The 24,553-nt window shown below is 44.5% G+C and overlaps 1 protein-coding gene across 1 annotated transcript; it reads right to left on the reverse strand.

The window, feature by feature from the left end:
- Positions 1-338: 338 nt before the first annotated feature.
- Positions 339-24,279, reverse strand: LOC115138493 (protein lin-52 homolog). The gene is made up of 6 exons (XM_029675384.2): positions 24,187-24,279; positions 22,157-22,231; positions 22,014-22,051; positions 21,848-21,914; positions 21,675-21,758; positions 339-934 (listed from the first exon to the last, which is right to left on the reverse strand). The coding sequence occupies exons 1-6, from the start codon at positions 24,203-24,205 to the stop codon at positions 879-881; spliced, it is 339 nt and encodes a 112-aa protein (XP_029531244.1). The 5' UTR covers positions 24,206-24,279; the 3' UTR covers positions 339-878.
- Between the last annotated feature and the right edge of the window lie 274 nt (positions 24,280-24,553).

The following is a 24,553-nucleotide window of genomic DNA, read 5'->3' on the forward strand; positions in this document are numbered from 1 at the left end:
CCTGTCTGATTTCCTTTTTGCCTGGCTGCTAGCTCCGACGTCGCTGGAAGTGTGCTAATTAGAAAAGAAATGGTCCTAGTAATTATGTCAACTCTCATTAAAAGGGATGACAATGAGAAATATTATTTTTACGCAACGTTTTGTGTAGGGCCTACTTCCAATCCTCATTAAATGAAAAAATGCCCTTGTAGCGGGGAAGCACTCTCATGTCACAGCTCCTTACATGTCCAAAGCCAGAGAGGTGCTCTAACAGAAAGCGTCTATGGAGTGGCACAGGCATGAAGTTATTGCCCTAATTAAAAGTTCAAATCCCCCCAAAAAACTGTTGCATCATGGAACCAGTTTCTGAAATGAATTTAATTGTATCCTAAACCATTGAAAGATGAAATTGTATCCATAGATGCTCACTGAGGGTAATTACCACTTACAAGGACAATTAATAAACATGTTATAGCCTAAAAGAGGGAGCAATTTATTCCATTTTTTTAAAGAATTACACAATTTTCTTTGACAAATTGCACTTTTGTTTTTTAGAATGCTCCAAATAGAAAAATAATAAATACAGAATATACACATTTCAAAACAGTCCTGCAAGCTAAGTAATTCACCATTTCAAATCATTATAAAAGTAAATGGAACTGCCTTTGAGGACAAAAGAAATGTACAGGTCAGGGGGTGAAAAGTGTTGCAGCCCTTTGACTCGAGGGGAACTCCGCAGTGAATGAATTTAGCCCCAGTGTCAATATTCAAATCCAGGGACTTGATGGTGGTAGTAGTAGTATGAGTGTATACATAAAGGCATAGGTCTGACTCCTCTTCTGTCTCAAGTCAGTCGTCTGGGTGTTGTATTACTCTCTGTGCAGACACATCCTGGGTCTTCACTTTTTGGGTCTCTCCAGGATGTTCAGGAACTTTCCCCTGGTCATCTCCCTGGCTGGAGAATGAACAAATGATACGATGTAAATATCAACTGTACATTTCAGAAATCAAACCTTTTTGAGCACCTCTTACTCAAGGATGCTTGAGGTAACCTACCTAAAAACAATTGATTCATTGAAAGTATTTCCACTGACTTCTGTATAGTAAACTTCTGGGTACACTACAACCTACAGTGGCAAGAAAAAGTATGCCAACATTTTGGAAATAAACTCAGCAAAAAAAGAAATGCCCTCTCACTGTCAACTGTGTTTATTTTCAGCAAACTTAACATGTGTAAATATTTGTATGAACATAGCAAGATTCAACAACTGAGACGTAAACTGAACAAGTTCCACAGACATGTGACTAACAGAAATGGAATAATGTGTCCCTGAACAAAGGGGGGGGTCAAAAGTAACAGTCAGTATCTGGTGTGGCCACCAGCTGCATTAAGTACGGCAGTGTATCTCCTCATGGACTGCACCAGATTTGCCAGTTTTTACTGTGAGATGTTTACCCCACTCTTCCACCAAGGCACCTGCGAGTTCCCGGACATTTCTGGGGGAGGGGGTGGCCCTAGCCCTCACCCTCCGATCCATCAGGTCCCAGATTGAGATCCGGGCTCTTCGCTGGCCATGTCAGAACACTGACATTCCTGTCTTGCAGGAAATCACGCACAGAACGAGCAGTATGGCTGGTGGCATTGTCATGCTGGATGGTCATGTCAGGATGAGCCTGCAGGAAGGGTACCACATGAGGCAGGAGGATGTCTTCCCTGTAATGCACAGCGTTGAGATTGCCTGCAAAGACAACAAGCTCAGTCCGATGATGCTGTGACACACCGCCCCAGACCATGACGGACCCTCCACCTCCAAATCGGTCCTGCTCCAGAGTACAGGCCTCGGTGTAATGCTCATTCCATCGAAAATAAACGCGAATCCGACCATCACCCCTGGTGAGACAAAACCACGACTCGTCAATGAAGTGTACTTTTTGCCCGTCCTGTCTGGTCCAGCGACGGTGGGTTTGTGCCCATAGGCAACGTTGTTCCCGGTGATGTCTGGTGAGGATCTGCCATACAACAGACCAGACCTACAAGCCCTCAGTCCAGCCTCTCTCAGCCTATTGCGGACAGTCTGAGCAGGAGGGATTGTGTGTTTCTGGTGTAACTCGGGCAGTTGTTGCTGCCATCCTGTACCTATCCCGCAGGTGTTATGTTCGGATGTACCAATCCTATGCAGGTGTTGCTACACGTGGTCTGCCACTGCGAGGACGATCAGCTGTCCATCCTGTTTCCCTGTATAGCGCTGTCCTAGGCGTCTCTTAGTACGGACATTGCAGTTAATTGCCCTGGCCACATCTGCAGTCCTCATGCCTCCTTGCAGCATGCTTAATCCACTTTCATGCAGATGAGCAGGGATCCTGGGCATTTCCCCCCCCAGAGTCAGTAGAAAGGTCTCTTTAGTGTCTTAAGTTTTCATAACTTTGACCTTAATTGCCTTCCGTCTGTAAGCTGTTAGTGTCTTAACGACTGTTCCAGAGGTGCATGTACATGAATTGTTTATGGTTCATTGAACAAGCATGGGAAACAGTGTTTAAATCCTTTACAATGAAGATCTGTGAAGTTATTTGGATTTTTACGAATTATCTTTAAAAACAGGGTCCTGAAAAAGGGACGTTTCTTTTTTTGCTGAGTTTACCTGGATTTCTGCATAAATTGGTCATAAAATTTAATCTGATCTTCATCTAGGTCACAACAATAGACAAACACAGTCTGCTTAAACTAATAACACACAAACAATTATACGTTTTGATGTCTCTATTGAATAAGCAGCCCCAAACCATGATGCTACCGCCACCATACTTTACAGTTGAGATGAGGTTTTGATGTTGGTGTGCTGTGCCTTTTTTTTCTCCACACATAGTGTTGTGTGTTCCTTCCAAACAACTCAACTGTAGTTTCATCTGTCCACAGAATATTTTGCCAGTAGCGCTGTGGAACATCCAGGTGCACTTTTTTAAACTTGCAGAAATGTTTTTTTTTGGACAGCAGTGGTTTCTTCTGTGGTGTCCTCCCATGAACACCATTCTTGTTTAGTGTTTTACGTATCGAAGACTTGTTAACAGAGATGTTAGCATGTTCCAGAGATTTCTGTAAGTCTTTAGCTGACACTCTAGGATTCTTCTTAACCTCATTGAGTATTCTGCACTGTGCTCTTGCAGTCATCTTTGCAGGACGGCCACTCCTAGGGAGAGTAGCAACAGTGCTGAACTTTCTCCATTTATAGACAATTTGTCATACTGTGGACTGATGCACATCAAGGCATTTAGAGATACTTTTATAACCTTTTCCAGCTTTATACAAGTCATCAATTCTTAAGCTTAGGTCTTCTGAGATCTCTTTTGTTCGAGGCATGGTTCACATCAGGCAATGCTTCTTGTGTATAGCAAACTCATATTTTGTGAGTGTTTTTTATAGGGCAAGGCACCTCTAACCAACATCTCCAATCTCATCTCATTGACTGGACTCCAGGTTAGCTGACTCCTGACTCCAATTAGCTTTTGGAGAAGTCATTAGCCTAGGGGTTTACATACTTTTCCCAACCTACACTGTGAATGTTTAAATAATGTATTCACTATAGACAAGAATAATACAATAATTTGTGCGTTATTAGTTTAAGCACACTATGTTTGTCTATTATTGTGACTTAGATTAAGATTTGATGACCAATTTATGCAGATATCCAGGTAATTCCAAAGGGTTCACATCATTTTTATTGCCACTGTATGCTGTGCTTCAACCATGGATGTAGACTCAAACAAGCTACAGCACTCCATCACCCAGTCCCTCACTTCAGAGCAGAATCACTTATCAATGCAAAGCATGCATTTCATTTGTGAAACATCTAACGGGGAGGTAATTTATACAAACATCTGTTCATTCTGGACACGGAAAACAACATAAGACGCAAACTAGCTACTAAAGAGACACACCCTTTGTGATTGCCTTATCAAGGCAGCCAGATACATGTATTCAAGCATCTCAGTATGTGCATGTATAACTGTGTTAAAGAAAAAGATGGGGGGAGTGAAAGGGGGATGTTGTCTGAGAGATACCGTTCTCTGGAACGCAAACTAATCAATCCACAACTTTCCATGGTGCCTTATGTCTAAGAGACTATGGCCATAACCACATTTCTTCTCACTGAATACACTTAGCTACCACTGAATGACCGTCGTAAGAACCGAAGACACTGATCAGATAGCACTCACAACATAAACCATGAAGGTTAGCTAGGAAAGCCCATGAAAATGGGAGATGTAATGTATGGAGACATAATGAAGAGCACTTGGTGGGGGTCTACAAAACAAGCTCTGCACAATAGTTCTGGATCTGTGCCAACCCCATTGCGTCGAAAACAGATTGGCCCCAACTGAACGCCTTGTCACCTTGCTTCTATCTGGTAAGGAGCGTATTCCAGGAGGTTTTCAGTCAACAACAGCCAGGTTGTGTCACAAGGGAAGCTACAGGGATGTTCCTCCAGTATCAGAGCCACCCTGGAGAGGCCTCATCCAGGTCCAGTAATTACACTTTGTTCCTGATAATAGGAGGAGCAGGCTCTTAGCATCAGTACAGAATCAAAGCTCAGGGCCAAGAGGGGAGCTGGGACCACCTCTTCAAACGTACATAAAAACACCAGCTTCATACAGTTGATAAACATACCCACCAGGACACGAAGAGCATTACAGGCCACACTGACAATCACAGAAAGTAAATTCCTTCCTTCTTGTAGATTTTTGGAAAAACATGCATACACATGAGTGTGAGTGTGTCTGACTGTCCCAAGCCTTCCCACCCACACAGAAGGTTTACAGTTGTACAACTGTCTCTCTCTGCTTGTTGAACCAGACACTAGAGCTGATGAGCTGCCTAGGTGTTTGTTGGGCTGTGCAAAGCGGTGAAGAGGTTAGCGGCGTCACGGTGGCTAATGAAAAAGCAGGGTGAATTGTAATTTAGATGAGCCGCCCTCCCTGGAATGATAATGCCCCGGCTGGGCACGGGCCGCTTCACCTTGAGGCGTCCATCATCAGGTTCAACATGATGCTAATTGGATTGGGATTGATTAATTTTGCGCGGTGCTGTGGTCTCTTCGAATAACACTAAACAAAATCATTAGTGCCCCCGGACAGACCGACATACAGGGTCTTAGATGGAATAAAACCATCAGAATCATGTGGGATGTAATGAATTAAGATGACACAAAACTACTGGTGCACAAATATCATTTCCCTATTAGGAGGAGTTGGGTTTAGTGAGCCAAAGGCTATCACAACAGTGCTCTATATATCTAGTTAGACCTATACTCAATCTTGGGGCATGGAGAAAGAGAGATCTACATGTTAAATAGAGAAGGTAGTTACAAGAGCATAATTAAATGTCTGCTTTGACCTTGCATTTGATACTAAATAAAAAGACAAGACTGTAGATAAAACTATAACATAAAATGATGGAATTATCGCTGTATCGCGTTCACAAATACAAATGGCATTCTCTCCAAACTTTATGCTGATGGAGACAGGACCTTTAGAGAATCCTATTGAGTCATTGGTCTCCTAATCCCAGGTTTGTCTTTCTGATCTCTCTGCTAAGAGCTCGTTAAATGGACCACTGGTTTCTGGAGAGGCCTACTAAATGGGACAGACTGGTGTCTCTCCCTCTGTATCTCTCCATCCCCCAACAATAAAGTAGAGCAGCCTGGTCTGTGGCTGTGCCCCTCACCTCCCCCAGAGACTCCCTCCATCAGGACTCACCCCTCTGAGCCACTCATTAATTAGAGTTCCGTTGAGCCTCCCCCTCTGTCTGACAGATAGAAACTCACACGATTTGCATTGTAAGAGAAAGATTAAAAGTGGGAAGAGAAAGGACCAGCAAGCCAGCCCCCCTCAGGCAACTAGACTCACACACACGGACTGAAAGACACCCACACAGATCTCTGTCAATGAGGTCTGCCTCGTGCACACAACAATCCAGCCCCCCCCACATGCCCACACATACATGTTGTTACTGGCCAGGAGTGATCAATACTGATTAGAGGGAGTGAGAGATGTGTTTAGTTGATTAGAAAGGTCAATCCCTAATTCTGTACTTTGTTAATCAGCGACTTGTTACAGCTGCCATTATACTAAATGACACATTTGGCTTATGGATTGTGAGGGCCTTGTCTTAACCCTGTTGATTAGTTGCTCTCTAATTATCATTGAGCCCTGGCTGGTCTGGGGATGATAGCACAACCTGATGTACACAGGAAAATACAATTACACAATGTCCCCCTCAAACCACATGAATATCCAAAACTGAATACAATGTTCGTTCACCGGCACTTCTCAAAATGATACTCTCAAAATGTAAATATATAGCCTAAATGTGTGACATCACCTTCCTACCGTTTGGAGTGAGTGATCTGGGTGTCAGTCACATCATCTCGTCTCCCCCTGCGCCCCCTCCCGTGTGTGGAATGGTAGTAATCATGGTGAGGCCGCTTCACCACTCCAGGCACACGCCAGAGGAGCCAGCCAGACCCCTGTTAGCCCCAGAGACAGATGACCACCTGGGTTAACTGGTGTCCCAGCCTCCAGCCCCAATTCACTTTCATTAAGACTCAAGCATACTAATCTGACCCCCACTGCCCATCTTCAAGTGCCACTCAGCTATTACTGTCTGTAAGCTTTATTTAATGGATTTAACATCCATTCTCACTGCCCACTTCCCCAGGGACTGGAGAGGCACAGAGGAGATGACACCCCTCCCCCCCACACACACCCCACCTCCTTCTGCCATCAACACATTCACCCCCCCATATAACCCCCCGCCTCGCAACACATACACCTGACGCTCATGTTTGTGTTCAAAATTCAATTACCCACTTATTGATACTTCACAGGGATATTTAAGATGCAGACACGACCAGTGATTTCCCAGGGGAGCCACTGGTTCCTCTTTATGTCCCAACTGAGAGAGCGCTCCTCTCCTCCCCCCTCTTCTCTCCCTCCAATGTCTTCCTGCCTGCTGCCTGTGTGCACTGACACACACACACAAGCTTGCGCGCACAAACAAACATCTACACCGCCTCACCCCTGCCACAGCCTATCCCTGCTCAAGAGGTGTCCTTATTAATAGGCAATCAGTCAAAATTCATTCATTAAAAAGCCTAAAAGGTTTTACACCGCCAAAATGATTAGCTGGGAAAGAAAAAAATCCAATGAATTCTTAATGCATTTATGGAAATGAGGTGTCATTTCCGATCTGATCAGGGAGGCGGAAGGCAGGCAGGGTTGAGGAACAGGCGGTGTGTGCAGCTCTCCCTCCCTCTACCATGATACACACATAATACTGATACAGAAGACACAGCTCCACTGCTACCGGGTGATCAGTTGACTTGTTTAGACAATCTTTGATGAAACTCAATTATGATTGTTCGTACGATTGCGATTCAGCAACAACTGTTGCTTCATGCTGCAACAGCTACACTAAACCAACAGTCAGGAACCTATTCTGCGATAACCACGCAACACTGGTTTGAGGCTTCTGAAATAACTTGATACATATTTGGCTGAACAAGCAAGCTTTTCGGGGACAATTTTCTCATACCAGCGATTTCATCTCTTCAAGCCACACAATATTTCCCCCAAAACATGCATCTCAAATCACACACAAAAAAACAAGTTCCAACACACAATAATAATTTGATACAGAAAACTGATCAACACATACACAGCATCGTTTATGTCCTATTTCAGTTTCCCTTCATGCCAATCCTAACAACTCTCTGGCGAAGGGGAGCTGCCATTCGTCTCCACTATGAGCCCATAAAGCAGGCCGGTGCAGAGAGAAGAGGAGGACAGAGGAGGAGGGTCCCCTGTTCCTCATTCAGAGGCTGTCAGGGAGCAGCACTTCATAACGGCCCACCCCGCGGTCACTCAGGTCGCCCTGGATGGATTGATGGAAGCACATTAGCACCGTGGGCCAGTGTGAATGCAATCATATTCAGCAGCACAGGCCTGTTTATAGGCAGGAGATTGATGCTGAGGAGGAGAGGAGGCTGTGAATGCTGGGCCATTAAGAGCTGTCTGCGCTGACCTTCAGCCTCACCTCCACATAGGCAAGGATGTGGGTGTCATCCTGGTTCTACTCTGGTGGTGGCGGCACAGTGGAGTACATGCCAGCTCTGTTCCACTGCCAGCCAATACTGAGCAGGACTGGTCTTGACTGGCATTCCTTTGTATCAAACCAAACCTGGATGATCATGACAGCCTCATTCTATTTCCAACAATAAATCCATTGCAGTGAATAAATCAGGAGGCTCAGTCGGTACAGTTCTTTTCATAATCTAACTGAAGAATTATTTAAAAAATACTATCACTACACTTAATGGTCTCTGCATAGGGCTGCTTTTGCAGTGATACAAAGGTATCACTGCATTACCAACGAGCCAAGGCCCAATCAGTCAGTCAGTCAGTGGTGGTGGTGATCAGTGAAACCTACAAGTGTGTTAGAGCAGCAGCCTGAGACATGTCCCTCAGGACCACTCTCCTTTCAATTACCTCCAATAACATCACTTATCACAGTAGTCAGTGCTCCCCTAGGACCCAGGGCCTGATGCCGGGCTCAGCGGCCCACGACAGGGGCATTCATCACAGGGTGGGGAAGCAGCTGGGGTCTGGGGAGGAGGCACGCGCCAGGCCCCCGCTGGGACCCACCCGGGCAGCGTCACACAGCCATGGGGAGGTGGAGCCCCCTCTCCAGGGGCCAGCCTGCTACACACTTATACTAACACATAGGCATATATAAATACACATCTACACAAAGTGCTGTCCCACATGCCTTCTAGTCTTGGGGTCTATGATCTACAGGCATAATCTGCCTCAATCTCCAAACGTTACGTTGTCATTTCACATTACATGTGGCCCGTCTTCATATTTATATGTTTTAGTCATTTTTTGGGGTAATTTATTCTGAATGGCATCTATAATATTGCCATGGTAGTGTTCCAAGTCCTCCTGAAGGGCTAGGTGAAATCAGTGTCCTCTAGGTGAGAGGTGTCTACCTCTGGCCAGTCCCCTCCCTCCTCGGGCCGCAGGGCGGTGTGTTTTCACTGGCTGATTGTGCTCTTCCCATTAAACAGCCCACAGTTCAATGGGCCACATGTTTAAGGGGGATAGTAAATCCTGTCCCCTGCCTTCATGCTCTCTCGCTCTCTCTCCGCTTCTCTCTCAGGTGGCTTGTTTACGGGGCACTGAAGAGCGCACAAACATGATGAAAAAGTAGCTGAGATTTACAAGGCGTCCCCTGACAGCGGGAAAAGGAGAAAATTAAACCAGAGCACATTAAAGAGGCTCCAGTACAAGCTGCTCTGAGACCTATAATAACCATCATTGTGTTGCGTCATCCCGAGGTACATGACATGGTTGCAAAAACAACGTCCCTTCCTTTATGGCAGATAACAGCTTTATAAGAACCAGCTACAACACGTTCTTGACTAATAAATACGTGGTATGGTAGACAACATGAAGCATTGAATTAAAGCTCATTAACAGACCAGTGCATGCTCAGGCCATGAGTCGAGCTGATCTGAAAAATGTGAGGGACATCAGATAGCTTCATTTGGCCATAAATGCCTGTAAATGAAGATTATCACGTTTGGGTGAGATTGGTCCCACAGACCCTGGATCAGACTGTATGATCAGCCTGTTTCATTTTGTATTTAGCAGCAATAATATGCTAAAATGTGTGTGGTAGACAGAGGATCCTGACCTGTAAATATGAGCCTGAAATAAGCAGATAACACATTTCATCTATGCTGAAGTCAATTACACTAATCTGAGCTTTCATAATGCCTGCGACATAATATGTGGGACATTCGATAGAGCAGTGTCATCCCCACCAAGTCTACACACATTTTGAGGCAATTCATTGTCATTCAAGCTGTCAAGTCATGCTCTATATCTTGGTGGCAATATTCTGACGTGGCATGCCTCCTTGATCTACTCAAAAGTTGCCATTAAATAAAAATATATTTCTCATTTTTCTGAGTGAGCGGGGCAAAGCCCAGACAAATCATGTTTGGCATAATCCTCTACAGAATGAGCCTACTTTAATCATCCTGTCTTTATGGAATTTGACAAATCAGTGTGGCGCTCGCTGTGGAGCGGGACGTATCAGCCCTGTACCAACTCTGCATAGCAACCTGCTCTACATCTCTCAGGATCGCAAAGAGGGGCAGAGGGTTCTTGGTCCCCATCGTACAATATTACAGTTTCTGTTTTAAGCATTGTATGGAGACTAAATCCACTCCAGATTTAAGGGAGAACTCCCACCACAAAGCATATATATATATATATATATATATATCTGATTGTCAGGGAGTGCGTTACTCTACAACAAGAGCGCAAAACAATTGAAAATGGAAAGTGCAGTCAACATTAAAAGCATGCAGTGTGTCAGAATTTTACAATACTGTTATTTTGGAAGCAACCATATAATTTTGAGAGGAAACATTTCAGTCTGTATCAAATAGCTCTTTCTGGGTTTGTGCATGGTGTGCTTTGTCCACAGTAAGCCAAGTACCCATCTTCCTCTTAGGAAAAATAGGAGCACTTAGCTATATCTCTCTAATCCACATGTTAAGGATTAGGACAACAGATGCAGAAAATATGTCAGACCACATTTTGCATCCATCACATGCTGCAATCGTTGATGTGTTACGCTTATGTGAGACCTTCCCCCACTTCACAAGGCTTCTAAAATGAACTCTCGAAATGCTGTTGTTTTACGCTGAATTACCAAACCATAATCAACACAATGAAAATAATAAATTCATACGTGCAGTGCTCCAACTGTTTAATACACCCGATTAGACAACAAGATAGCCTTATACAGTACCAGTCAAAATTTGACACCTTCTCATTAAAGGGGTTTTCTTTATTTTTACTATTTTCTACATTGTAGAATAATAGTGAAGACATCATAACTATGAAATCATGTAAATCACATTTTATTTGTCACATACTCATGGTTAGCAAATGTTAATGCAAGTGTAGCGAAATGCTTGTGCTTCTAGTTCCGACCATGCAGTAATATGTAACAAGTAATCTAACAATTTCACAACAACTACCTTATACACACAAGTGGAAAGGAATGAATAAGAATATGTACATAAAAATATATGGTTGAGCAATGGCTGAACGACATAGGCAAGATGCAGTAGATGGTATAGAGAACAGTATATACATATGAGATGAGTAATGTAGGGTGTGTAAACATATAAAGTGGCATTGTTTAAAGTGTCTAGTGATACATTTATTAGATCCAATTTTTAATTATTAAAGTGGCTAGAGATGAGTCAGTATGTTGGCAGCAGCCACTCAATGTTAGTGATGGCTGTTTAACAGTCTCATGGCCTTGAGATAGAAGCTGTTTTTTAGTCTTGGTCCCAGCTTTAATGCACCTGTACTGACCTCGCCTTCAGGAGGTTAGCGGGGTGAACAGGCAGTGGCTCGGGTGGTTGTTGTCCTTGATGATCTTTTTGGCCTTCCTGTGACATCAGCTGGTGTAGGTGTCCTGGAGGGCAGGTAGTTTGCCCCCAGTGATGCGTTGTGCAGACCTCACTACCCTCTGGAGAGCCTTATGGTTGTGGGCGGAGCAGTTGCCGTTACAGGCAGTGATACAGGCAGTGATACAGCCGGACAGGATGCTCTCGATTGTACATCTGTAAAAGTTTGTGAGTGTTTTTGGTGACAAGCCAAATTTCTTCAGCCTCCTGAGGTTGAAGAGGCGCTGCTGCGCCTTCTTCACCACTCTCTGTGGGTGGACCATTTCAGTTTGTCTGTGATGTGTATGCAGAGGAACTTAAAACTTTGCATCTTCTCCACTACTGTACCATCGATGTGGAGAGGGGGCTGCTCCCTCTGCTGTTTCCTGAAGTCCACGATCATCTCCTTTGTTTTGTTGACATTGAGTGTGAGGTTATTTTCCTGACACAACACTCCGAGGGCCCTCACCTCCTCCCTGCAGGCCGTCTCGTCATTGTTGGTAATCAAGACTACCACTGCAGTGTCGTCTGAAAACTTGATGATTGAGTTGGTGTGCATGGCCACGCAGTCATGGGTGAATAGGGAGTACAGGAGAGGGCTGAGAACGCACCCTTGTGAGGCCCCAGTGTTGCGGATCAGCGGGGTGGAGATGTTTCCTACCCTCACCACCTAGGGGCGGCCCGTCAGGAAGTCCAGGGTCTCGAGCTTGGAGGGTACGATGGTGTTAAATGCTGAGCTGTAGTCGATGAACAGCATTCTTACATAGGCATTCCTCTTGTCCAGATGGGTTAGGGCAGTGTGCAGTGTGATTGCGTCGTCTGTGGACCTATTGGGGCGGTAAGCAAATTGGAGTGGGTCTAGGGTGTCAGGTTGGGTGGAGGTGACATAGTCTTTGACTAGTCTCTCAAAGTACGATGACGGAAGTGAGTGCTACAGGGCGATAGCTAAGGTAACTGAGCTAAATTACTTTCTTGGGAACAGGAACAATGGTGGCCCTCTTGAAGCATGTGGGAACAGCAGACTGGGATAAGGATTGATTGAATATGTCTGTAAACACACCAATTAGCTGGTCTGCGCATGCTCTGAGGACGCGGCTAGGGCAGCCCTGCGAGGGTTTGTCTGGGAGCAAGACATCGTGGTGCGCGACGGGGCTGGTTTTCTTTTTGTAGTCCGTGATTGACTGTAGACCCTGCCACATACAGTGGGGCAAAAAAGTATTTAGTCAGCCACCAATTGTGCAAGAACTCCCCACTTAAAAAGATGAGGCCTGTAATTTTCATCATAGGTACACTTCAACTATGACAGACAAAATGGAAGAAAAAAAAACAACAGAAAATCACATTGTAGGATTTTTAATTTATTTATTTGCAAATTATGGTGGAAAATAAGTATTTGGTCACCTACAAACAAGCAAGATTTCTGGCTCTCACAGACCTGTAACTTCTTTAAGAGGCTCCTCTGTCCTCCACTCATTACCTGTATTAATGGCACATGTTTGAACTTGTTATCAGTACAAAAGACACCTGTCCACAACCTCAAACAGTCCAAACTCCACTATGGCCAAGACCAAAGAGCTGTCAAAGGACACCAGAAACAAAATTGTAGACCTGCACCAGGCTGGGAAGACTGAATCTGCAATAGGTAAGCAGCTTGGTTTGAAGAAATCAACTGTGGGAGCAATTATTAGGAAATGGAAGACATACAAGACCACTGATAATCTCCCTCGATCTGTGGCTCCACGCAAGATCTCACCCCGTGGGGTCAAAATGATCACAAGAACCCCAGAACCACACGGGGGGACCTAGTGAATGACCTGCAGAGAGCTGGGACCAAAGTAACAAAGCCTACCATCAGTACACACTACGCCGCCAGGGACTCAAATCCTGCAGTGCCAGACGTGTCCCCCTGCTTAAACCAGTACATGTCCAGGCCCGTCTGAAGTTTGCTAGAGAGCATTTGGATGATCCAGAAGAAGATTGGGAGAATGTCATATGGTCAGATGAAACCAAAATATAACTTTTTGGTAAAAACTCAACTCGTTGTGTTTGGAGGACAAAGAATGCAGAGTTGCATCCAAAGAACACCATACCTACTGTGAAGCATGGGCGTGGAAACATCATGCTTTGGGGCTGTTTTTCTGCAAAGGGACCAGGACAACTGATCCGTGTAAAGGAAAGAATGAATGGGGCCATGTATCGTGAGATTTTGAGTGAAAACCTCCTTCCATCAGCAAGGGCATTGAATATGAAACGTGGCTGGGTCTTTCAGCATGACAATGATCCCAAACACACCGCCCGGGCAGCGAAGGAGTGGCTTCGTAAGAAGCATTTCAAGGTCCTGGAGTGGCCTAGCCAGTCTCCAGATCTCAACCCCATAGAAAATCTTTGGAGGGAGTTGAAAGTCTGTGTTGCCCAGCAACAGCCCCAAAACGTCACTGCTCTAGAGGAGATCTGCATGGAGGAATCGGCCAAAATACCAGCAACGGTGTGTGAAAACCTTGTGAAGACTTAGAGAAAACGTTTGACCTCTGTCATTGCCAACAAAGGGTATATAACAAAGTATTGAGTTAAACTTTAGTTATTGCCCAAATACTTATTTTCCACCCTAATTTGCAAATAAATTCATAAAAAATCCTACAATGTGATTTTCTGAATTTTTTTCTCATTTTGTTTGTCATAGTTGAAGTGTGCCTATGATGAAAGTTACAGGCCTCTCTCATCTTTTTAAGTGGGAGAACTTGCACAATTGGTGTCAGACTAAATACTTTTTTGCCCCACTGTACCTCTCGTATCTGAGCCGTTGAATTGCAACTCTACTTTGTCTCTATACTGACGCTTAGCTTGTTTGATTGCCTTGCGGAGGGAATAGCTACACTGTTTGTATTCGGTCATGTTTCTGGTCGCCTTGCCATGATTAAAAGCCGTGGTTCGACCTTTCAGTTTTGCGCGAATGCTGCCATCAATCCAGGTTTTCTGGTTGGGGAAGGTTTTAACAGTCGCTGTGGGTACATCACCGATGCACTTGCTAATAAACTCGCACACCGAATCAGCGTATTCATCAATGTTATTGTCAGACACTATGCGGAACATATCCCAGTCCACGTGATCGAAGCAATCTTGAAGCGTAGAATCCGATTGGTCGGACCAGCATTTAACAGACCTGAGCACGGGCAAAACATGTTTTAGTTTCTGTCTATACGCTGGGAGCAACAAAATTGAGTCCTGGTCAGATTTTCCAAAAGGAGGGCGGGGGAGGGCTTGTATGCATCGTGGAAGTTAGAATAACAATGATCCAGTGTTTTGCCAGCCCGGGTCAGGCATTAGATGTGCTGATAGAATTTAGGTAGCCTTGTTTTCAGATTAGCCTTGTTAAAATCCCCAGCTACAATAAATGCAGCCTCGGGATATGTGGTTTCCAGTTTACATAAAGTCCAATGAAGTTCTTTCAGGGCCGTCGATGTGTCTGCTTGGGGGGGAAAAACATGATGGTGATTAGATTCGAAGAGAATTCTCTTGGTAGATAATGCGGTCGGCATTTGATTGTAAGGAATTCTAGGTCAGGTGAACAAAAGGACTTGAGCTCCTGTATGTTGTTATGATCACACACGGCTCGTTAATCATAAGGCATACACCTCCGCCCTTCTTCTTACAAGAGAGATGTTTGTTTCTATCGGCGCGATGTCTGAAGAAACCAGGTGGCTGTACCGAATCTGATAACATATCCCGAGTGAGCCATGTTTCCGTGAAACAAAGAACGTCACAATCTCTGATGTCTCTCTGAAAGGCAACCCTTGCTCGGATTTAGTCTACCTTGTTGTCAAGAGACTGGACATTGGCGAGTAGTATATTCGGGAGTGGTGCGCGATGTGCCAGTCTACGGAGCCTGTCCAGAAGACCACTCCATCTACGGCGCCGTTGTTTTGGGTCGCCAGCTGGGATCTGATCCATTGTCCTGGGTGGTGGACCAAACAGAGGTTCCGCTTTGGGAAAGTCGTATTCCTGGTCGTAATTTTGGGGAGTTGACGTTGCTCTTATATCCAATAGTTCTTCCTGGCTGTATGTAATAAAACTTAAGATTTCCTGGGGTAACAATGTAATAAATAATACATAAAAAAAACAAAATACTGCATAGTTTCCTAGGAATGTGAAGCAAGGCGGCCATCTCTGTCGGCGCTGGAAGCTAACCAAAAAAAGTGTTAAACATATCTAAATATATGTTATATTTGCCTTGAAGACAGATTTGCACACTCTTGGCATTCTCTCAACCAGCTTTATGAGGTAGTCGCCTGGAATGCACTTCAATTAAAAGGTGTACCTTTTTAATTTGTGGAATTATTTTCCATCTTAATACATTTGAGCCAATCAGTTGTGTTGTGACAAGGTAGCCCTATTTGGTAAAAGACCAAGTCCACATTACGGCAAGAACAGCTCAAATAAGCAGAGAGAAATTACAGTCCATTATTACTTTAGAGACACGAAGGTCAGTCAATCCGGAACAGTTCAAGAACTTTGAAAGTTTCTTAAAGTGCAGTTGCAAATTCCATCAAGCGGTATGATTAAACTGCCTCTCATGAGGACCGTGACAGGAAAGGAAGATCCAGAGTTATCTCTGCTGCAGAGGATAAGTTCATTAGAGTTAACTGCACCTCAGATTGCATCCCAAATAAATGCTTCACAGAGTTCAAGTAACAGACACATCTCAACATCAACTGTTCAGAAGAGACTGCGTGAATCAGGCCTTCGTGGTCGAATTGCTTCAAAGAAACCATTACCAAAGGTCACCGACAAGAAGAAGAAACTTGCTTGGGCCAAGAAACACAAGCAATAGACATTAGACCGGTGGAAAGCTGTCCTTTGGTCTGACGAGTCCAGATTTGAGAGACGCAGAGTAGGTGAACGGATGATCTCTGCACGTGTGGTTCCCAACTTGAAGCCTGGAGGTGGTGTGATGGTGCTTTGCTGGTGACACTGTCTGGGATTTATTTTAAATTCAGGGCACACTTAACCAACATGGCTACCACAGCATTCTGCAGCGATACGCCGTCCAATCTGGTTTGCGCTTAGTGGGACTATCATTTGTATTTCAACAGGATAATGACCCAACACACCTCCAGGTTGTGTAAGAGTTATTTGACCAAGAAGGAGAGTGATGGAGTGCTGCATCGGATGACCTGGCCTCCACAATCACCCGCCTCAACCCAATTGAGATGGTTTGGGATGAGTTGACCGCAGAGTGAAGGAAAAGCAGCCAACAAGTGTTCAGCAAATGTGGGAACTCCTTCAAGACTGTTGGAAAATTATTCCAGGTGAAGCTGGTTGAGAGAATGCCAAGAGTGTGCAAAGCTGTCATCAAGGCAAAGGGTGGCTACTTTGAAGAATCTAAAATATATCGTAATTTGTTTGACACTTTTTTGGTTAATACATGATTCCATGTGTGTTATTTCATAGTGTTGATCTCTTCACTATTATTCCCACAATGTAGGAAAAAAAACTTTAATGAGGAGGTGTCCAAACTTTTGACTGGTACTGTATATAAATTCAGCAAAACAAGAAACAGCCTCTCACTGTCAACTGTGTTGATTTTCAACAAACTTAACATGTGTAAATATTTGTACGAACATAACAAGATTCAACAACTGAGACAGACATGTAACTAACAGAAATTGAATAATGTGTCCCTGAACAAAGGGGGGGTCAAATTCAAAAGTAACAGTCCTTATCTGGTCCCAGACGTGCTCAATGGAATTGAGATCCGGGCTCTTAGCTGGCCATGGCAGAACACTGACATCCCTGCCTTGCAGGAAATCAAGCACAGAACGAGCAGTATGGCTGGTGGCATTGTCTTGCTGGAGGGTCATGTCAGGATGAGCCTGCAGGAAGGGTACCACATGAGGGAGGAAGATGTCTTCCCTGTAACGCACAGCATTGAGATTGCCTGCAATGACAACAAGCTCAGTTCGATGATGCTGTGACACACCGCCCCAGACCATGACGGACCCTCATCCTCCAAATCGATCCTGCTCCAGAATACAGGCCTCGGTGTAACGCTATTTCCTTTGACGATAAACGAAAATCCGACCATCAACCCTTTTTTATTTTATTTTTTATTTAATCAGGTAGGCTAGTTGAGAACAAGTTCTCATTTGCAACTGCGACCTGGCCAAGATAAAGCATAGCAGTGTGAACAGACAACACAGAGTTACACATGGAGTAAACAATTAACAAGTCAATAACACAGTAGAAAAAAAGAGAGTCTATATACATTGTGTGCAAAAGGCATGAGGTGGTAAGGGAATAATTGCAATTTTGCAGATTAACACTGGAGTGATAAATGATCAGATAGTCATGTACAGGTAGAGATATTGGTGTGCAAAAGAGCAGAAAAGTAAATAAATAAAAACAGTATGGGGATGAGGTAGGGAAAATTGGGTGGGCTATTTACCGATAGACTATGTACAGCTGCAGTGATCGGTTAGCTGCTCAGCAGATGTTTGAAATTGGTGAGGGAGATAAAAGTCTCCAACTTCAGCGATTTTTGCAATTCGTTCCAGTCACAGACAGCAGAGAACTGGAACGAAAGGCGGCCAAATGAGGTGTTGGCTTTAGGGATGATCAGTGAGATACACCTGCTGGAGCGCGTGCTACGGGTGGGTGTTGCCATCGTGACCAGTGAACTGAGATAAGGCGGAGCTTTACCTAGCATGGACTTATAGATGACCTGGAGCCAGTGGGTCTGGCAACGAATATGTAGCGAGGGCCAGCCGACTAGAGCATACAGGTCGCAGTGGTGGGTGGTATAAGGTGCTTTAGTAACAAATCGGATGGCACTGTGATAAACTGCATCCAGTTTGCTGAGTAGAGTGTTGGAAGCTATTTTGTAGATGACATCGCCGAAGTCGAGGATCGGTAGGATAGTCAGTTTTACTAGGGTAAGTTTAGCGGCATGAGTGAAGGAGGCTTTGTTGCGGAATAGAAAGCCGACTTTAGATTGGAGATGTTTGATATGAGTCTGGAAGGAGAGTTTACAGTCTAGCCAGACACCTAGGTACTTATAGATGTCCACATATTCTAGGTCAGAACCATCCAGGGTGGTGATGCTAGTCAGGTGTGCGGGTGCAGGCAGCGAACGGTTGAAAAGCATGCATTTGGTTTTACTAGCGTTTAAGAGGAGTCGGAGGCCACAGAAGGACTGTTGTATTTGTAAGTCGCTCTGGATAAGAGCGTCTGCTAAATGACTTAAATGTAATGTAAATGTATGGCATTGAAGCTCGTTTGGAGGTTAGATAGCAGTGTCCAAGGATGGGCCGGAAGTATACAGAATGGTGTCGTCTGTGTAGAGGTGGATCAGGGAATCGCCCGCAGCAAGAGCAACATCATTGATATATACAGAGAAAAGAGTCGGCCCGAGAATTGAACCCTGTGGCACACCCATAGAGACTGCCAGAGGACCGGACAGCATGCCCTCCAATTTGACACACTGAACTCTGTCTGCAAAGTAGTTGGTGAACCAGGCAAGGCAGTCATCAGAAAAACCAAGGCTACTGAGTCTGCCGATAAGAATATGGTGATTGACAGAGTCGAAAGCCTTGGCAAGGTCGATGAAGACGGCTGCACAGTACTGTCTTTTATCGATGGCGGTTATGATATCGTTTAGTACCTTGAGCGTGGCTGAGGTGCACCCGTGACCGGCTTGGAAACCAGATTGCACAGCGGAGAAGGTACGGTGGGATTCGAGATGGTCAGTGACCTGTTTGTTGACTTGGCTTTCGAAGACCTTAGATAGGCAGGGAAGGACAGTTTGGGTCCAGGGTGTCTCCCCCTTTGAAGAGGGGGATGACTGCGGCAGCTTTCCAATCCTTGGGGATCTCAGACGATATGAAAGAGAGGTTGAACAGGCTGGTAATAGGGGTTGCGACAATGGCGGCGGATAGTTTCAGAAATAGAGGGTCCAGATTGTCAAGCCCAGCTGATTTGTACGGGTCCAGGTTTTGCAGCTCTTTCAGAACATCTGCTATCTGGATTTGGGTAAAGGAGAACCTGGAGAGGCTTGGCCGAGGTTGGAGTAGCCAGGAGGAAGGCATGGCCAGCCGTTGAGAAATGCTTGTTGAAGTTTTTGACCGTGGTGACCGTGTTACCTAGCCTCAGTGCAGTGGGCAGCTGGGAGGAGGTGCTCTTGTTCTCCATGGACTTCACAGTGTCCCAGAACTTTTTGGAGTTGGAGCTACAGGATGCAAATTTCTGCCTGAAGAAGCTGGCCTTTGCTTTCCTGACTGACTGCGTGTATTGGTTCCTGACTTCCCTGAACAGTTGCATATCGCGGGGACTATTCGATGCTACTGCAGTCCGCCACAGGATGTTTTTGTGCTGGTCGAGGGCAGTCAGGTCTGGAGTGAACCAAAAGCTATATCTGTTCTTAGTTCTGCATTTTCTGAACGGAGCATGCTTATCTAAAATGGTGAGGAAGTTACTTTTAAAGAATGACCAGGCATCCTCAACTGACGGGATGAGGTCAATTTTCTTCCAGGATACCCGGGCCAGGTCGATTAGAAAGGCCTGCTCACAGAAGTGTTTTAGGGAGCGTTTGACAATGATGAGGGGTGGTTGTTTGACTGCGGATCCGTAGCGGATACAGGCAATGAGGCAGTGATCGCTGAGATCCTGGTTGAAGACAGCGGAGGTGTATTTGGAGGGCCAGTTGGTCAGGATGACGTCTATGAGGGTGCCCTTGTTTACAGATTTAGGGTTGTACCTGGTGGGTTCCTTGATGATTTGTGTGAGATTGAGGGCATCTAGCTTAGATTGTAGGACTTAATGGAAATCCCAGTTTAGGTCACCTAACAGAACAAACTCTGAAGCTAGATGGGGGGCGATCAATTCACAAATGGAGTCCAGGGCACAGCTGGGAGCTGAGGGGGGTCGGTAGCAGGCGGCAACAGTGAGAGACTTATTTCTGGAGAGAGTAATTTTTAAAATTAGTAGTTCGAACTGTTTGGGTATGGACCTGGAAAGTATGACATTACTTTGCAGGCTATCTCTGCAGTAGACTGCAACTCCTCCCCCTTTGGCAGTTCTATCTTGAAGGAAAATGTTATAGTTGGGTATGGAAATCTCAGAATTTTTGGTGGCCTTCCTGAGCCAGAACCCTGGTGAGACAAAACAGCAACTTGTCAGTGAAAGAGCACTTTTTGACAGTCCTGCCTGGTCCAGCGACGGTGGGTTTGTACACATAGGTGACGTTGTTGCCGGTGATGTCTGGTGAGGATCTGCCATACAAGCCCTCAGTCCAGCCTCTCTCAGCCTACTGCGGACAGTCTGAGCACTGATGGAGGGATTGTGTGTTTCTGGTTTAACTCGGGCAGTTGTTGCTGCCATCCTGTACCTACCCCGCAGGTGTGATGTTCGGATGTACCAATCCTGTGCAGGAGTTGCTACACATGGTCTGCCACTGCGAGGACGATCAGCTGTCCATCCTGTCTCACTGTAGCGCTGTCGTAGGCATCTCACAGTACGGACATTGCAATTTATTGCCCTGGCCACATCTGCAGTCCTCATGCCTCCCTGCAGCATGCCTAAGGCACGTTCACGCAGATGAGCAGGGACCCTGGGCATATTTCTGATGGTGTTTTTCAGAGTCAGTAGAAAGGCCTCTTTAGTGTTCTAAGTTTTCATAAGTATGACCTTAATTGCCTACCGTCTGTAAGCCGTTAGTGTCTTAACGACCGTTCCACAAGTGCATGTTCAGTAATTGTTCATTGAACAAGCATGGGAAACAATAAAGATTTGTGAAGTTATTTGTATTTCTACGAATTATCTTTGAAAGACAGGGTCCTGAAAAAGGGATGTTTTTTTTGTTGCTGAGTTTATATACTCCATTTACAATCTATTGATGTCTTATTCATAACAAAAATATTCTGAAAAATGGAATTAGAAATACATAGAATCTTACTAAGAGGTGTCTGTTGCGTGAAATATAAATGAGTAGAATTACTATCACCAAATACTTGAGATGTTCCTTGACTGTTCAGACATAAATTAGCCATAAGGCTAGCAGCACCATCTAGAGGTAGTGTACGGAATGACAACCTAGACCAAATAAGTGGTGTTGTTCTTGTGTGTGTTGTTCTTGTGTGTGTTGTTCATGTGCGTGTTTCTCAGGTAAATACTTACACTCCTCAAGGCCCAGCTGGTAGGCCAAGTTCTGTAGCCCTTTGACCTTCTCCATCAGGTTGGCTGTGGTCAGGCTCCCCAGCTCTGTTGGAGGAATACAGTTAGTCAAAACATTGCCTATCTGTGAAAAGACTATGCTCAGCAGTGTACCATATGATGCTACTGTAATTTACCTTTTAACATTTCAATGTCCTCACTCTCCAGTTCAGCCATCCATTTGGGTGGAGAATTGGTAATTGGCTGCAATGCAAAACAAGTAAATAAGATTGTGCATTCTCTCTGCCATGTAGGTCAATTCATCTATCAATGCTATAGATCTTTTTTTTTTTTTTTACTTACATTTTTGCATGATGCAGCAAAATCTGCGACTCCTGGCACTGTGTGAGGGATGACAGCATGAAACAGGCAAACCAATCAAAACCAGGAATGAGTCAATTGCAATGATAGTCTTTATGAGGCTAACACGGAGAAGACACACTTACATTGCTCTGGCCATAGGTCAGGAGATGCTCTATCCAGCTTCTCAAAACTTAGCAGAGATGATTCAAAATCATCACCTTACAAAGTTGAAATGGAGATTTTAGTCATCATCAACAGATTGAACACTATTAAATATGAAAGTGTGCTGTACAAACTAAGTCAGAGCTTGCTAGCTACATCAACAGGGCTCATCTACAATACCTTGCTAGTGGTAATTGGATTTGAATTGAAAATAATGTTATGAAAGGGGTCATGATCCTTTCTTCTCAATATACAGTGAGATTGCATGTAGACTATTGCTTAAGGAACTAACGTTAGCTAGTAGCTACCTAGTACCATAGTTAGACAGCTAGCTAGAAATATAGTTATTGTCAGATGTTTGACAGTATGGAAGTTATTTTTACTGTATTTCTAACATTAAATAGCTAGCTATCAGTTATTTTTCACCCATCCCTTGTTATGTCACAACGCATTAGCTAGTTGGCTACGTTAACATTAGCTCACATGAATTAGTTAGAGCTACTGTTCCTTTGCTGGCCACCTAGCTAGGTCAGTGTCCATTAAATGCACTTCAATTTATTGTTAAATTGGATAGGCCTAGCTAGCTAATGGTTGACAACCGGCATAGCTACGCTACATGGCCAAAATGTTTGTATACACTTGCTTGTCGAACATCTCATTCCAAAATCATGGGCATTAATATGGAGTTGGTCCCCACTTTGATGCTATAACAGCCTCTTGTGTTCTGGGAAGGCTTTCCACTAGATGTTGGAACATCGCTGCGGGGACTTGCTTCCATTCAGCCACAAGAGCATTACTGATGTTTGGCGATTAGGCCTAGCTCACAGTCGGGATTCCAATTCATTCCAAACGTGCTAAATGGGGTTGAGGTCAGGGCTCTGTGGAGGCCAGTCAAGTTCTTCCACACCGATCTCATCAAACCACTTCTGTATGGACCTCGCTTTGTGCACAGGGGCATTGTCATGCTAAAACAGGATAGGGGCATTCCCCAAACTGTTGCCACAAAGTTGGAAGCATATAATCATCTAGAATGTCATTGTATGCTGTAGCGTTAAGATTTCCCTTCACTGGAACTAAGGAGCTGAGCCAGAACCATGAAAAACAGCCCCAGACCATTATTCCTCCTTCACCAAACTATACAGTTGGCACTATGCATTCGGGAAGGTAGCGTTCTCCTGGCATCCTTCAAACCCAGATTAGTCTGTTGGACTGTCAGATGGTGAAGCGTGATTCATCACTCCAGATAGTCCTATGGCAGCGAGCTTTACACCACTCCAGCCAATGCTTGGCATTGGGCATTGGGATCTTAGGCTTGTGTGCGGCTGCTCAGCCATGGAAACCCATTTCATGGAGCTCCCGATTCTTTTTTTTACGCTCTACGCACTTCAGCAGTCCCGTTCTGTGAACTTGTGTGGCCTACCACTTTGTGGCTGAGCCTTTGTTGCGCCTAGTTTCCACTTTACATTAACAGCACTTACAGTTGACTGGGGCAGCTATAGCAGTGCAGGGCAGAAACTTGAAAAAAAGGACTTGTTGGAAAGGTGGCATCCTATGACGGTGCCACATTGCAAGTCACTGAGCTCTTCAGAGACGCCATTGTGACAATGTTTGTCTATGGGGATCGCAGGCTGTGTGGTCGATTTTATACACCTGTCAGCAACGGGTGTGGCTGAAATAGCCGAATCCAGTAATTTGAAGGTCCACATAATTTTGTATATATAGTGTACCTTACCAAGTAGCTAGCTAACTAGCTCGTTAACTGTTAGTTAGCTACTGTAGCTAACGTTAGCTAATGTAAGCTGTCTTGTTATTTTGGTTTGGCAGACAAAAACACTTGTATGAGCAAAGCCTGGTAAAAACAAAACGTGATGCATTATTTGTACAAAATATAAACTTTTATCAACTCAGAATGTTTCAGCAAATAGATAGGAAACATACACGTTGAATTAGCACCTCGCTCTCAAAATGTACATTTATACACCCAACAACAGAGTAAAGAATTAGAATTTACCTCCATTTGGAGACGCCATCTTTCGATCCACACACGTGATATAATGCAACCAATGGGTTGACGTGTTGACCAAGCTGCACTGCAAACTTCTGTCAACAGGTGGCACATGTATCACAGTGCCACACAAATTGCATCAAATATTCTTATCGATAAATCCGTCTCTAAGAAAAAAAGCTTTCCTACCTCCATCTGTGACTGTATGCCCAATTTCTTGAAAAAAAATCTAGATGAACCTCTGGGTGATTACATAGCAGTAATATTGATTCTACAAATATTGTCAGCCTGTTTCTATCTAGCCCTTGATAACGACTCTCAGTTCCATTACATTACACAAAGGCAATTTCTGTACGGGGGATTTTGTTAAAAC

The sequence above is a fragment of the Oncorhynchus nerka genome, linkage group LG12, assembly GCF_034236695.1.
Source record: "Oncorhynchus nerka isolate Pitt River linkage group LG12, Oner_Uvic_2.0, whole genome shotgun sequence".
NCBI classification, from domain to species: Eukaryota; Metazoa; Chordata; class Actinopteri; order Salmoniformes; family Salmonidae; genus Oncorhynchus; species Oncorhynchus nerka.

What these genes read in the sequence shown, in the direction of transcription:
- LOC115138493 (XM_029675384.2), bottom strand. An exon ending in GGACATTGAAATGTTAAAAG is followed by an intron (nt 21,759 to 21,847) that starts GTAAATTACAGT and finishes TTCCTCCAACAG; the next exon opens with AGCTGGGGAGCCTGACCACA. An exon ending in CCAGCTGGGCCTTGAGGAGT is followed by an intron (nt 935 to 21,674) that starts GTAAGTATTTAC and finishes TTCATTCTCCAG; the next exon opens with CCAGGGAGATGACCAGGGGA.